At 45.7% G+C, this 12,758-nt stretch overlaps 1 protein-coding gene across 1 annotated transcript in view; it reads left to right on the forward strand.

Annotated features, from left to right (window-relative positions):
* The first annotated feature begins 10,806 nt into the window (after nt 1-10,806).
* The window catches only part of FUZ (fuzzy planar cell polarity protein), a 161,180-nt gene continuing 159,228 nt past the window's right edge, over nt 10,807-12,758 (forward strand). Inside the window, exon 1 of the mRNA XM_069200951.1 lies at nt 10,807-10,980. Coding sequence (XP_069057052.1) covers nt 10,882-10,980 — 99 coding nt within the window. The 5' untranslated portion in view covers nt 10,807-10,881. The remainder of the gene's footprint in view (nt 10,981-12,758) is intronic.

Raw genomic sequence — 12,758 nt, forward strand, 5'->3', positions numbered from 1 at the left:
TCACTAACCGACCTAGCCCAGTGCCGCTCCAATGACGTCACACTCACAAGTACTGCGGCTAACAAAGTCTTGCGGCTTGTCCTCCCAAACTCGATTCACACAAACTAAAAGCAAAAATTGCGAGCACTAATCACAAACCAAAAATCAAATCTGCTGGTTCGCTACAGGAAAGGTAACGCAATCGCTTCAGAAACTTTACTGATTTTTCACTGACGGCTCTCGCTCTAACAGCTGCTCCTTCTTTCTCAGTTTCCCTGATTCGCAAGCAAAATTCAACCTGCAAATTTTACTCTCAACTGATTAGTGGGTCTGTCCTGGTGCACATAGGACTCGCTAGATCTCAGTCGAAAAATTATTTCACTCACTTTGACTCACACTCTGACTTGTCGACCTCGCCTGATTGGCCTACTAAACCAGATAAATGACAACATAAAACCCAAGTATCTCATACACTTTTCAATATACTCCGGAGTCTTAGACCACGCAGGGTCCGTACATCAACAACCACGTGGACAATTTTTTAGCACAAAGCACCACACACATGTGAAGTTCGACGACTTCCCTACTCTTACACCCTCAGGGTACGCACACTCCTTCTCTCCTTCTACCACTTCATTTGGAGTACGCAAACACCCTAAAACCTCACAATTCACGTACAATTTGCATAAGCTGTGCAAGTGCAACCTACTTTATTCACACTGTCACTAGAACGCAGAGAACATCCTCAAACAACCATTAGCAAGATCCGAGATTCTGGGAAAGTCGTTTCAGGACTTAGGGAAACATTTTCTCTCCAATTAACATAATTGAAAAATAAAATTAAAATCTCAGTAATAATGAACTCTCAAAAGACCAAATCATCAAGCTACCACCGTCTCTGGGAACACCTGCGATGGGCTCTTAGGGAGACGAACCATCAGTCTCTGCTATCTTCTCTGTTAATACCTATTACTCTGTACTGGAAGTCTACTGGGGGGGCTCAAGCCATAAAGGCGCCAGGGATTTTTGTTTTCTTTCATTTGTTTTTTTTGTGTTGGGGGGGCACCCCATTTGGCAACGGTCACCCCCCCCAAAGGGGGCAAAGCACTGTTGGATAGTTCTGCCCTCCCCCTTGGGGCAGATCAGCCTTTTTATTTTAGGCCCATCTGCCCCCAAGGGGGGCAGAGAACCCTAGACACCAGGGAAAATGTATAAATGTTTGGAGGCGGGGTGTTTGTCAACTGGCGAAGTATTTGCATTTGTGATTATAACAGTTTATTTCTCCTTTTTGTTCTAGTTCAAAGCCTTTGCTTCCTTTGTAGTGGTTGTCCTGCGGTTTGCGTAGTTGCATGTTTTAGGTAAGTAAATAAATTTACTCCAAAGGAGTATTGTTGCCGTGCATGAATGACATTTTTGTAGGTGGTGTACTAAATGCAGGATTGTGTGTGAAATTGTCCTTAGATTTATGCACAATAATATTTGTGTTGTCTTATGTCTAATTTGCTTTTCTTTTTACTTTTTAGTGGGATATCGTTGGTGATTCTGTGACTGTGAAGAGTAGTTGCTGGTGAGTCTAGCTTTTTCAGGCAAGTGACCGGTATAGTTTTTGAGTTTATAACTCTTACTGATAAAGCCACACTTTCTTTATTACTTATCTTACACAGTGCTGGTTGTTGGTGGTGCATTTGTCCATTTACTTTTAGTCGGAAGGATCATGGCTAGCCGTAGGATTGCCATTCAGCAGGTTGTTGGTGTGCTTTTTGAGTCGTCTTATGACCATGATTATGAGACTGACTCTGCATCTGAGTCAGAGGAGGAAGTGCAAGATTCTGGAAGTGAATTTTCTGTCAGAGAGGAATCACCTGATGATGAAGCCACTCTCAGTGCTGATGAAGTGCCTGTTTTAGAGGAGGGCACTGATGTGCCAATGGTGCAGCAGCCAGCTGCTGAAAGGCTTCCCATTGGAAGACCTGACACCTGGGTTGCACCAAACATGGAGCAGCCACATTTGCCTGCCTGTACTGGTTTCCCAGGGTCTAGAGTAAATACGGAAAACTTTTTGCCTGTCAACTTCTTTGAGTTGTTTATGGACGATGTATTTTGGACAAGATTGTTGAGCAGACTAGTTTGTATGCAGAGCAGTATTTGAGGGACAACACTGCCAGACTTAGGCCACACTAGCCGGTGGATTCCCACAAATCTGGAAGAGTTGAAAAAGTTCTTGGGTATAACTTTTTTGGTGGGGCTGATAAGGAAGCCATCACTGTCTTCATATTGGTCTACTAGTACCTTGATGGCAACTGCAATATTCCCTGCAATCATGAGTCGTAACCGGCATGAGCTTCTTCTTCGGATGTTGCATTTTGTTGATAATGCCTTAGCCTTGCCACGAGATCACCCTGATTCTGACCGTCTTTTTAAGATTAGGCCTGTCCTTGATCATTTTATAGATCGGTTTTCAGAGATCTATGTTCCAGGCAAAGAAATATCTGTAGATGAGTCTTCGGTCCTGTTCAAGGGTCGTTTGATTTTTAGGTAGTACATTCCTAGCAAGAGGGCACAGTATGGAATTAAATTACATATGCTGTCTGAAAGTAGCACAGGATATGTTTATAATTTCTGGGTCTACACTGATAGGGATTCCAGTATTGACCCACCTGGTTGTCCGCCCACTTTTGGAGTTAGTGAGAAAATTGTATGGGAACTTGGTAGGCGACTGTTTAACAAAGGTCACCATTTATATGTAGATAACTTATACACTAGAGTTCAGTTAAGGAATTGTTCAGAGTGGACACTGGTGCTTTTGGCACGATCCGCTCTAATCGGAAAGGCTATCCAAGAGAGCTTGTCTGTAAAAAACTTGAGAAGGGACAGTGCAGTGCCTTGCAGAATGATGAGCTGCGAGCTTTGAAAGTTGTGGACAGGAGGGATGTGTACATGCTAACTACCATCCATGATGAGAGTACTTCACCTGTGGCTGCTTGGGGTCAAGTTGCTGAAGTGCGCAAACCTATGTGCATTTCAGACTACAAGAAGCACATGGGTGGTATTGATAGAGTAGATCAGAGGTTGGAACATAACACCGCTGCTTGTAAGGCTTATGTTTGGTATAAGAAATTAGCAGTTCACCTGTTCCACTTGGAAACTTATAGGGCCAGATGTATCAAACCTTTTTGCATTCGCAAATGGTGCGAATCGCAGAAATCGGCCGTTTGCGAATGCAAAAACTTGATTTGCGATGTATGAAAGGCATTCGCAGGCCAAAAACAAGGAATCGCAAAAAGTACGATTTTTAGCAAAGCGACATGGCTTTGCGTGTCGCAATCTCCGAATCGCAATTTGCAACATGTAATACCGAATCGATATTTGAATATTGTAAATTGCGAGCTCGAATAGCGACTCGCAAATACAGATTCGGTATTTCTTGTCGCAAATTGCAATACGCAGATTGCGACACGCAAAACCATGTTGCTATGCGATGCATCAAAAAATCACAAATTGCGAATATTCGCAGAATGGCCTTTTACACATGCAATTTACCACGGATTGAAACCAGGTGGTAACCAGGTGCGACCTATATAAAGAGGCCCAGAATGCCTCAGCCTCTTTTCCACAATGGCTGCACTCTACGTCATGGCGAGGAGAATGAGGATCTTGGCAGGTTTGAGGATAGGGAGGAGGAGACATGAGCGCATTTTCAGAGTGCGCATTACCCTTTTTGACCAGACTGAGGAGGAGATTTATGAGAAGTACAGATTGAGTTCAGCCATGATACTTGACCTGATCGCTGAGCTACAACCCATACTGCAGCGCACAACACACAGGACCAATAACATACCCACCCATGTGCAGGTATTATGCTCCCTGCACCTACTTGCCTCAGGGAGCTATCAAGGGGTCATAGCAGAAGCTGGAGGGGTATCACAGAGTGCCCTCTCTAGATTTTTCAATGCATTTCTAAATGCCATGCTGAGCAGGATACACCAGTACATCAGATTCCCCCACACCCCACAGGAAATACAACAGCAAAAAATCGATTTCTACCAGATAGCACAGTTCCCCCATGTCCTAGGTGCCATAGATGGAACACATGTTGCAATCTGTCCACCATCGACCACAGAGTATGTGTACCGCAACTGTAAAAACCAACATTCAATGAACATACAGGTGATATGCAATGCCTCCTACATCATAACTGATCTCGTGGCCAGGTACCTAGGGAGCACACATGATTCGTACAGCGGGATTCACACAAGACTGCTAGCTGGGGAATTTGGTGAAGGATATCTACTAGGTAATTTCCAACTTTACAATGTTGCATTGATGGCAGTGTGACGTCAGATGGCACAGCTATTCATTATACCCTCTGTTCCTTCCAGGAGACAGTGCCTATGCAGTGCGCACCTACATGATGACGCCCTACCTAAATCCTGCAACACCAGCAGAGCGGAGATACAATTCAGCACACAGGGCAACCCGCAATGTGGTAGAGCGCACCATTGGCCTGCTGAAGAGTCGCTTCCGGTGCATCCACAAAAGTGGAGGGGCACTACAGTACAGCCCGGACACGACCTGTAGAATAGTGGCCACAAGTGCGATCTTGCACAATATAGCTACCACCAGGGGCATAACTGTGGAAATATCGGAGCCAGACTCAGATGAGGATGATGATCCCATACCACCCCTACAGCCAGCAGACAGGACCAGTGCAGCAGAGGGCAGGCAAAGGCATGCTGACATCACGCACAACCATTTCAGATGTAAGTAATGACAACACCACCTCACTGACATGTATTCCGGTAGTTAGCACCTTTATTACCTTGACTTCAGGTAACATATGTGTCACTAGGACAAAGCAATGCACAATAGGCAGACATGAGCCATTAACAGTGTCACACTATTATCATCATAGTTTTACTGTATTGCTACATGTGAAGGTCGTCCCCTGTAGCCCTTAATGTCACTTCTTACGACCACGCATTCCACTTGAGTGCGCAGTGGCCTCGCCGGCACCTCTTGTATCAGGCTCACAGGCAGTACTGTGCCTGGCACTGCGACGCCTAGGGTCCATCACTGGGACTGCAAGACTGCTGAGGCTAGATGACTCCTCAGTATCCCCAACACCCAGTTCTCTGGGTGTAGCACTGCGTCCTGTCAGTATAGCATCCAGAACGTTGGTTATTTGCACCAATCCCTGTGCAACGTCCCTACTGCTATGAGCTGCCTCCACCTGTGCGGCCACAGCATGCCGTGATATTAGGGTAGTTAATGTAGCAAGACGATTTACGGACCTGCAAAAGCCATTGAACATTCCCATGAATTGCCGTTCGTGCCTGCGGTGGCTCACACGCTCTTGCCTGATCTCAGTACAGAGTTCCTTAATGGCATTTGTCAGTTCCTTGGTGTTATCTGCAGCTGTTTGCTGTCCCTCATGCAGCTTGCAGATGTTTGCATTCAGAGACTCCAACTGCTTGTGCAGTCCTCCCATATTGGCATTGTGTGACTGCAACTGCCTGTGCATTGCCCTCATGTTTTTGCATTGGAGGCGCTGCACTTTCAGCATGGACGCTTCAAGGCCACCAAAGATTGATGGGCCCTCGCCTTCATCTGTGTGCTGTGTGCCTGCATCGTGAGGCCTCCTGCGGGGAGTTGAGTGACGCTGGGGCAGGGACTGCTGCCTTCCTGGGGATCTAGCTTCTGGGGGTGGTGTGTGGCCTTCATCCGGCATTTCATCAGAGTCCAGGTTCAACTCGAGGAGAGGTAACACCCTTGCCCTGGGTCTGATTGGTGCTATACACAATGACTCACTGGTGTTTGAGTCGGACAGTGGCAGTGTTTCTGCATCCCCCACATTGGCACATTATGCTGCTGCTGGGCCTGAGCCATCTGCAACGACAATGTGCAGCATGTCATTTATGAATGTATCACCAAATGTTGCACAATGGTAATAAATGTACACTTACATCGTATCACTGTGAATTGTGTGTGTTGTTCTTCTGTGTGTCTGTATACTTAATTGCTATCTATGTGCTATTTTCAGCTCAGGCTTGTGGACTACCACTCCCATAAGGCATTGTTGTGCCGCATGTAAGATGTAGAATGGACTACTTATCACAATGCTTTGCACTAATTGCTATTTCCTAAGAGGCATTTGTACATGCACATATGGGGATACACATCATTATTGGACTTACCTTTGCTGGTGCTGGGTGTGCCGGAAGTGTCAATGTCAGTGACCCCACTGACAGCTTCTGGAAGCAGTGTGTACTCCACCAAGTCTTCCATGGGGGTGGAGGGTGTCTGGGTGGATGGTCCGCCTCCTGTGCTCCTTGCCTCCTTTAGACTGCTGGCCACCCTCTCCTTGGCACGGGAACGCAGGTCGTACCACCTCTTGCGCATCTCTTCCACCGAGCGCTGCGCAACACCCACTGCGCAGATTTTGGTCTGGATGTCAGCCCAAAGTTTCTGCATCTCACTCTCTGGTACCTGGAGTGAGCTCTTCCCAAAGAGCCGGTCATGGCTCCTGACCACCTCCTCAGTGAGCACCTCCAATTCTTCCTAACTGAATTTCAGCTTCCTCTTCCTCTCTCCCTTCTCCTTCCCATTGCCAGCATTGGCCATGTTGGTGTTAGGTCCTGGCTTGCTCCCACACTTCCTCCCTGGGGCTGGTCTGTGACTCTCTGACTGCTCCTGTGGGTGTGGTACCTGGAAACAGCATGGGCTGACTCACTTCCTGCTTGCGATGTCATCAGGCTGTGCCGGGTAACCGTTTTCGCAATTTGCGATTTTCAAATACCGAATCGCAATTTTTTTGGGGGTTCGGTATTTGGACCTTGCAAATTGCATTAGCGAATTTTAAGAAATCACTATTTCCAACTCGCAATTTTGATACATCACATTTTGCGTGCCGGAAATAGCAATTTCTTAAAATTTGCTATTTGAGACTCGCAAAGCAAAATCTTGATACATCTGGCCCTTAATGTTTTTGTTGTGTTCAAGAATAGTTCTCCAGTGTCAAGGATGACATTTGTGAAATTTCAGGAGTCTGTCATAGCAAGCCTTGTGCTGGAACAGGCAAGAGTTCCTAGAGAAGCAGTGGTGGAGGATGTGGCTAGATTGAAAGATCGTCACTTTGCTGAGCACATTCCTCCCACTGCCAAAAAAGACTCTCCTGCTAAGAGATGTAGGGTCTGTGCTCGAAGAGGGATCAAGAAGACTAGGATCTACTGCCCTGATTGTCCTTCAAAGCCTGGGCTGTGTGTGGGTGGCTGTTTCAGGAGCTACCACACACAGAAGAATTATTGGGAAATACCGTGAGTGTAAACTGCTGTTTTAAATTTTCATATGCTCAGTTTCACGGTTGGCGTTACTGTCATGTATTCAGTTAGAGCTTTTGTGTTTGTAGTTTTGTACTTATTTATAATTAGTGGTTTGTTGTTTAAAAAAAATAATATTTATGGCGGTGTGCATGGACTGGTGCTTCGCTGGCGGTGTGTGTGGAGTAGTGCTTGGCTGGCGTTGTGTGTGGGGTGACGCTTGGCTGGCGGTGTGTGTGGGGTTGCGCTTGGCTGACGGTGTGCGTGGAGTGGCGCTTGGCTGGCAGTTCCAGCCAAATGCCAGTCCACACACTCCCATCAGCTGGTGTGATTGCTGTATCAGGCATGTGGGAGTATGAAAGTGATGGGCCCTTGAATGGCGCTGTCTGATGATGCGAGTGTTGTAATGTGCTGGGCCCGCGGCTGGCAGCGTGAATGGTCTTGTGCATGTCATGTATGAAAGGTGTATGAACGGACAATAAAGCTGTTGGTGGCTTGATGCTGCTTTACAGCTCACGAGCTGCGAGTTATTGTTTCAGTTTTTTGGCCTTTCAGTTATTAACAGTGCATTTCACTTTTGTGAAATCTCTTGTTAATAAAATTTTATCTACTGAACCATCACTCACCCTCGTGCCAAATCCAACCAGTATGTGTGGTAAAAATGACAAAACCTGCTCGGCTGTAATCAGGCGTCGCAGCACACCTGTGACACGCTAGGTGTCTCGGGTGGGACCCCGATGATGAAGCATGCCACCAACTTGATAGGTGGGTGAGGGGTCTTTTTAACATGACCTAATTGCGTTTCTTTTCACAATTTTAGTGTTTGGAACATCACAGAAGTACGTGGACGCATCAAAATCATCTATGACAAAACTACCTGTGTTGGGGGGGGCACCTATGTTTTTGGTCCCGGTGCGGCCTTCATCTAAGGAAACCTACCAAACCCAGACATTTTTTTAAACTAGACACCCCAAGGATTCCAGGGAGGTGTGGCTTGCGTGGATCCCCCAACATTTTCTTACCCATTCTCCTCTGCAAACCTCAAACTTTGCTTAAAAAAGCATATTTTCCTCAGTTTTCTTTGTAGGATCACCGCTCTGACACAAATTCCCTACCACCCAGCATTCCCCTCAGTCTCCTAAGTAAAATGGCACCTCACTTGTGTGGGTCCCCAAAGCAGAGTCAGCCTAAAGATGTATAAAAGAAAAATATGTGCTTATCAACTCGCCGTGCTTTCCCCTCCATCTCTACAGGTTTTTGACCTTTTTCTGTTGCAGGCACCTGGGCCACCCACACAAGTGAGGTACCATTTTTATCGGAAGACTTGGGGGAACGCTGGGTGGAAGGAAATTTGAGGCTCCTCTCAGATTACTGAACTTTCTGTCACCGAAATGTGAGGAAAAAGTGTTTTTTTCCCCAAATTTTGAGGTTTGCACAGGATTCTGGGTAACAGAACCTGGCGAGAGCCCCACAAGTCACCCCATCTTGGATTCCCCTAGGTGTCTACTTTTCAAAAATGCACAGGTTTGGTAGGTTCCCCTAGGTGCCGGCTGAGCTAGAGGCCAAAATCCACAGGTAGGCACTTTGCAAAAAACAGCTCTGTTTTCTTTAGGAAAATGTGATGCGTCCATGTTGTGTTTTGGGGCATTTCCTGTCTCGGGCACTAGGCCTACCCACATAAGTGAGGTACCATTTTTATCAGGAAACTTGGGGGGAATGCTGGGTGGAAGGACATTTGTAGCTCCTCTCAGATTCTAGAAATTTCTGTCACCGAAATGTGAGGAGAAAGTGTTTTTTGGCCAAATTTTGAGGTTTACAAAGGTTTCTGGGTAACAAAACCTGGTGAGAGCCCCACAAGTCACCCCATCATGGATTCCTCTAGGTGTCTAGTTTTCAAACATGCACAGGTTTGTTAGGTTTCCCTAGGTGCCGAGCTAGAGGCCAAAATCTACAGCTAGGGACTTTGCAAAAAACACATCAGATTTCAATGTAAAAATGTGATGTGTCCATGTTGCATTTCCTATCGCGAGCATTAAGCCTACCCATGCAAGTGAGGTACCATTTTTATCTGGAGACTTGAGGGAACACTGAATAGTAAAACAAGTGTTATTTTCCCTTGTCTTTCTCTACATTTTTTCCTTCCAAGTGTAAGAAAGTGTGTAAAAAAGACATCTATTTGAGAAATGCCCTGTAATCCACATGCTAGTATGGCCACCCTAGAATTCAGAGATGTGCAAGTAACCACTGCTTCTCTACACCTTATCTTGTGCCCATTTTGGAAATACAAAGGTTTTCTTGATACACATTTTTCCCTCTTTATATTTCAGCAAATGAATTGCTGTATACCCAGTACAGAATGAAAACCCATTGCAAGGTGCAGCTTATTTATTGGCTCTGGGTACCTAGGGTTCTTGATGATATCCCTATATATCCCTGCAACCAGAAGAGTCCAGCAGACGTAACGGTATATTGCTTTCAAAAATCTGACATGGCAGGAAAAAGTTAGAGTAAAACGTGGAGAAAATGGCTGTTTTTTTCACATCAATTTCAATATTTTTTTATTTCAGCTGTTATTTTCTGTAGGAAAACCTTTTAAAATCTACACAAATTAACACTTGCTGAATTCAGAATTTTGTCTACGTTTCAGAAAAATGTTTAGCTTTCTGGGATCCAGCATTGGTTTCACATCCATTTCTGTCACTAACTGGAAGGAGGCTGAAAGCACAAAAATTTGTAAAAATGGTTTATGTCCCAGTAAAATGGCAAAATTGTGTTGAAAAATGTTTTTTTTTTATTCAAGTCTGCCTGTTCCTGAAAGCTGGGAAGATGGTGATTTTAGCTTCACAAACCCTTTGTTGATGCCATTTTCACGGAAAAAAACACAAGCCTTCTTCTGCAGCCCTTTTTTCCTTTATTTTTTTAACGAAATTTTCACTGTATTTTGGCTAATTTCTTGGTCTCCTTCAGGGGAACCCACAAAGTCTGGATACCTCTAGAATCCCTAGGATATTGGGGCAAAAGGACGCACATTTGGCGTGGGTAGCTTATGTGGACAAAACGTTATGAGGGCCTATGCGCGAACTGCCCCAAACAGCCAAAAAACAGGCCTGGCACCTGAGGGGGAAAAGGCCAGGCAGAAAAGGGTTAATATCCAAAACCTGGGAACTCTGTTTACAGGCGTAGCCTAGGTTCATAGGAGGTGGCGACGCCTCTAGAGCGTGTGGCGCGCGCGCACCCACACACACACACACAGCCCCTGCCTGCCACCCAACCCACACATCACGCGCAGTTTCCTCCCCAGACTGAAATGCCATTTTTAATTCCCCTAACTTAAAATGCTGTGTTAGAAAGAATACCGCATACTGCTAAATGAGCGGCAGCAGCAGAAGGCAGTCTTCGAGGCTGAATACGTGGTGGTTAAATTTAAATTAATCATGAGGTCTTGGCTTTTTACAATCACGTTCTAACAGTCCCAGAGCCGCGCGCGTCTGCTCTCTGGTTGCTTGGACACGGCGTCCCGCCCTTCCCGGCATGCTCTGCGTTTGCAAGATGGCAGTGATGTTCTGCAGGAGTGTTCATTGATGCCATGGAGGAAAGCGGAGGCTGCGGTCTGTCGCTGATCTGCCTGACGGCTAGCAGCGGAGTGCCGCTGTACAGCCGCAGCAGGGGAGGGATTGGCCGGCAAGTGAGTAGACAGGCTTACATTCATCTGATGCGAGCTCTGGCATCACCGCCCCAAATGCCCAGTCCTTTCATTTCAACTGTTTGCCGTGGCCCTCTTACAGCGAGTCCTACAATACTCTGAGACTCGTGAATCGGGTCTAAACGGCAGCCGCGGTGTCGGCGAGAAAGTTATAATGTATAACACTTCTGATCGAAGTATGGTGTCAGCCCCCGCCCACTCTATGCCAACGCTCAATGCCATCTTTTAGTGTCTTTATATTTTTTTATTGTAGGTGTTTATGTTGTCGCGGAAAAGGGTTCAGTGATCATTCACGGTATGCTCTTAAAAAAAAAAACCAAAAAGTGTAACGAGAACATGTTGTTCTGATTGTCTTTGTGTCGTGGAGTCCTACGCTCTCCTATGTCAGTGTGACACCATCGGTTGAATCCGCTGTTTTTTAAGTCGGCATGTGGCATTCTGGGTCTTATCGCCTTTAACGCTGTAAAATCTAAACACGAAAGTACTGTTTGTTTAAAAAAAAAAAAAAGCCAGGAGGGGCTGAATATGGCAAAGGGACAATTTTTAACGTTTGCTCAACTCTGCTTCCATACTTGCCAAGTTTTCAGTTTACTTTTGCAGCAGTTTAGGTCTGTTGGTCAAATTCAGTTAAAGTTAAAATCTGCTAAGACTACAACTCCCAGATTGCAATGATATGTAAAAGTAAAGTCCAGCAAATGGGATGTATCCCGGTGACATGGATCCATCTGTGTGGTCACCCAGACTGTGAAACTTGCCAAGGCCCAAACTAAAGATGGTATGTGATAGATTGGAGAGGACTCCATAAAATTCTGATACAGAATAAAAAAAAGTATAGCGTGGGGCGCTAGCGAGAGACTGAAGGTAAGAAATGTTGAGAAAATTAGTGGCTGAGTCAGAAAGCGGCGGAGACAGACGAATTCTACACGATACATCTTTGAGTGCAGAGAGATCACAAGTCACGTGAGCTCAGTGATACTTGAAGGATGAAAAGGAGAAGAACAAGTAGAACGTGGAGGAAACAAACCGGGTGACAGGCAGAAAGTTATTGTCAATCTAGGCTATGCACAGCATATATCCTACTGTACTTTAGTTCTCTCCAGGTCCATGATGTGTGATGAGAAAGGATGCTGCACGCACCCACTCAGGGCACCGCCTTTGGTGAACAGCTTCACGTCTTCCTATCACTCGCCATTTCCGCATGACAGTGAACCAGAACCCGAGGGGCACAGAAACACTGGTGCGTCTACTACAGGGAATAAGGTCATTTACTGTTTCTCACCATAACCATATGTGTCTACTTGGAAGATAGTATGTGTAGCGAGACAACCAACACGAACGCAGTCAACACTGAAGCAGGCATCGCACCCACTAGAGTTCATAAACTTTGCTCAAAGAAGTACATACATTCTATACCAGCAAATGGTTATGGTTAGAGGCCAAACACTCCATGCACCACAGCACAGAATTCATAAACCTAGTGGAGTTCAAATCCTTCATACACATAAGACATTGTATCCATACTGCCTTGTGGAGACTACACTTTTCAGACAGATCACAGCAATAGACATCCCATTCAGTAAAGTCTGCAGCCTCCATGCACATTCTAACAATGGGCATCCCACCCAGTTGAGGATACAAGCTCCATGCGCTCAGCGACAGCATCAGGCGCCCAACTAGTAAATCTGCTTCCTCCTCTCATTCTTTACATTTTCATGCAACAAACAAAAACATTCCTCTTTGAAATTAATGTACAACATAAC

This window comes from Pleurodeles waltl, chromosome 7, assembly GCF_031143425.1.
Source record: "Pleurodeles waltl isolate 20211129_DDA chromosome 7, aPleWal1.hap1.20221129, whole genome shotgun sequence".
NCBI lineage: Eukaryota > Metazoa > Chordata > Amphibia > Caudata > Salamandridae > Pleurodeles > Pleurodeles waltl.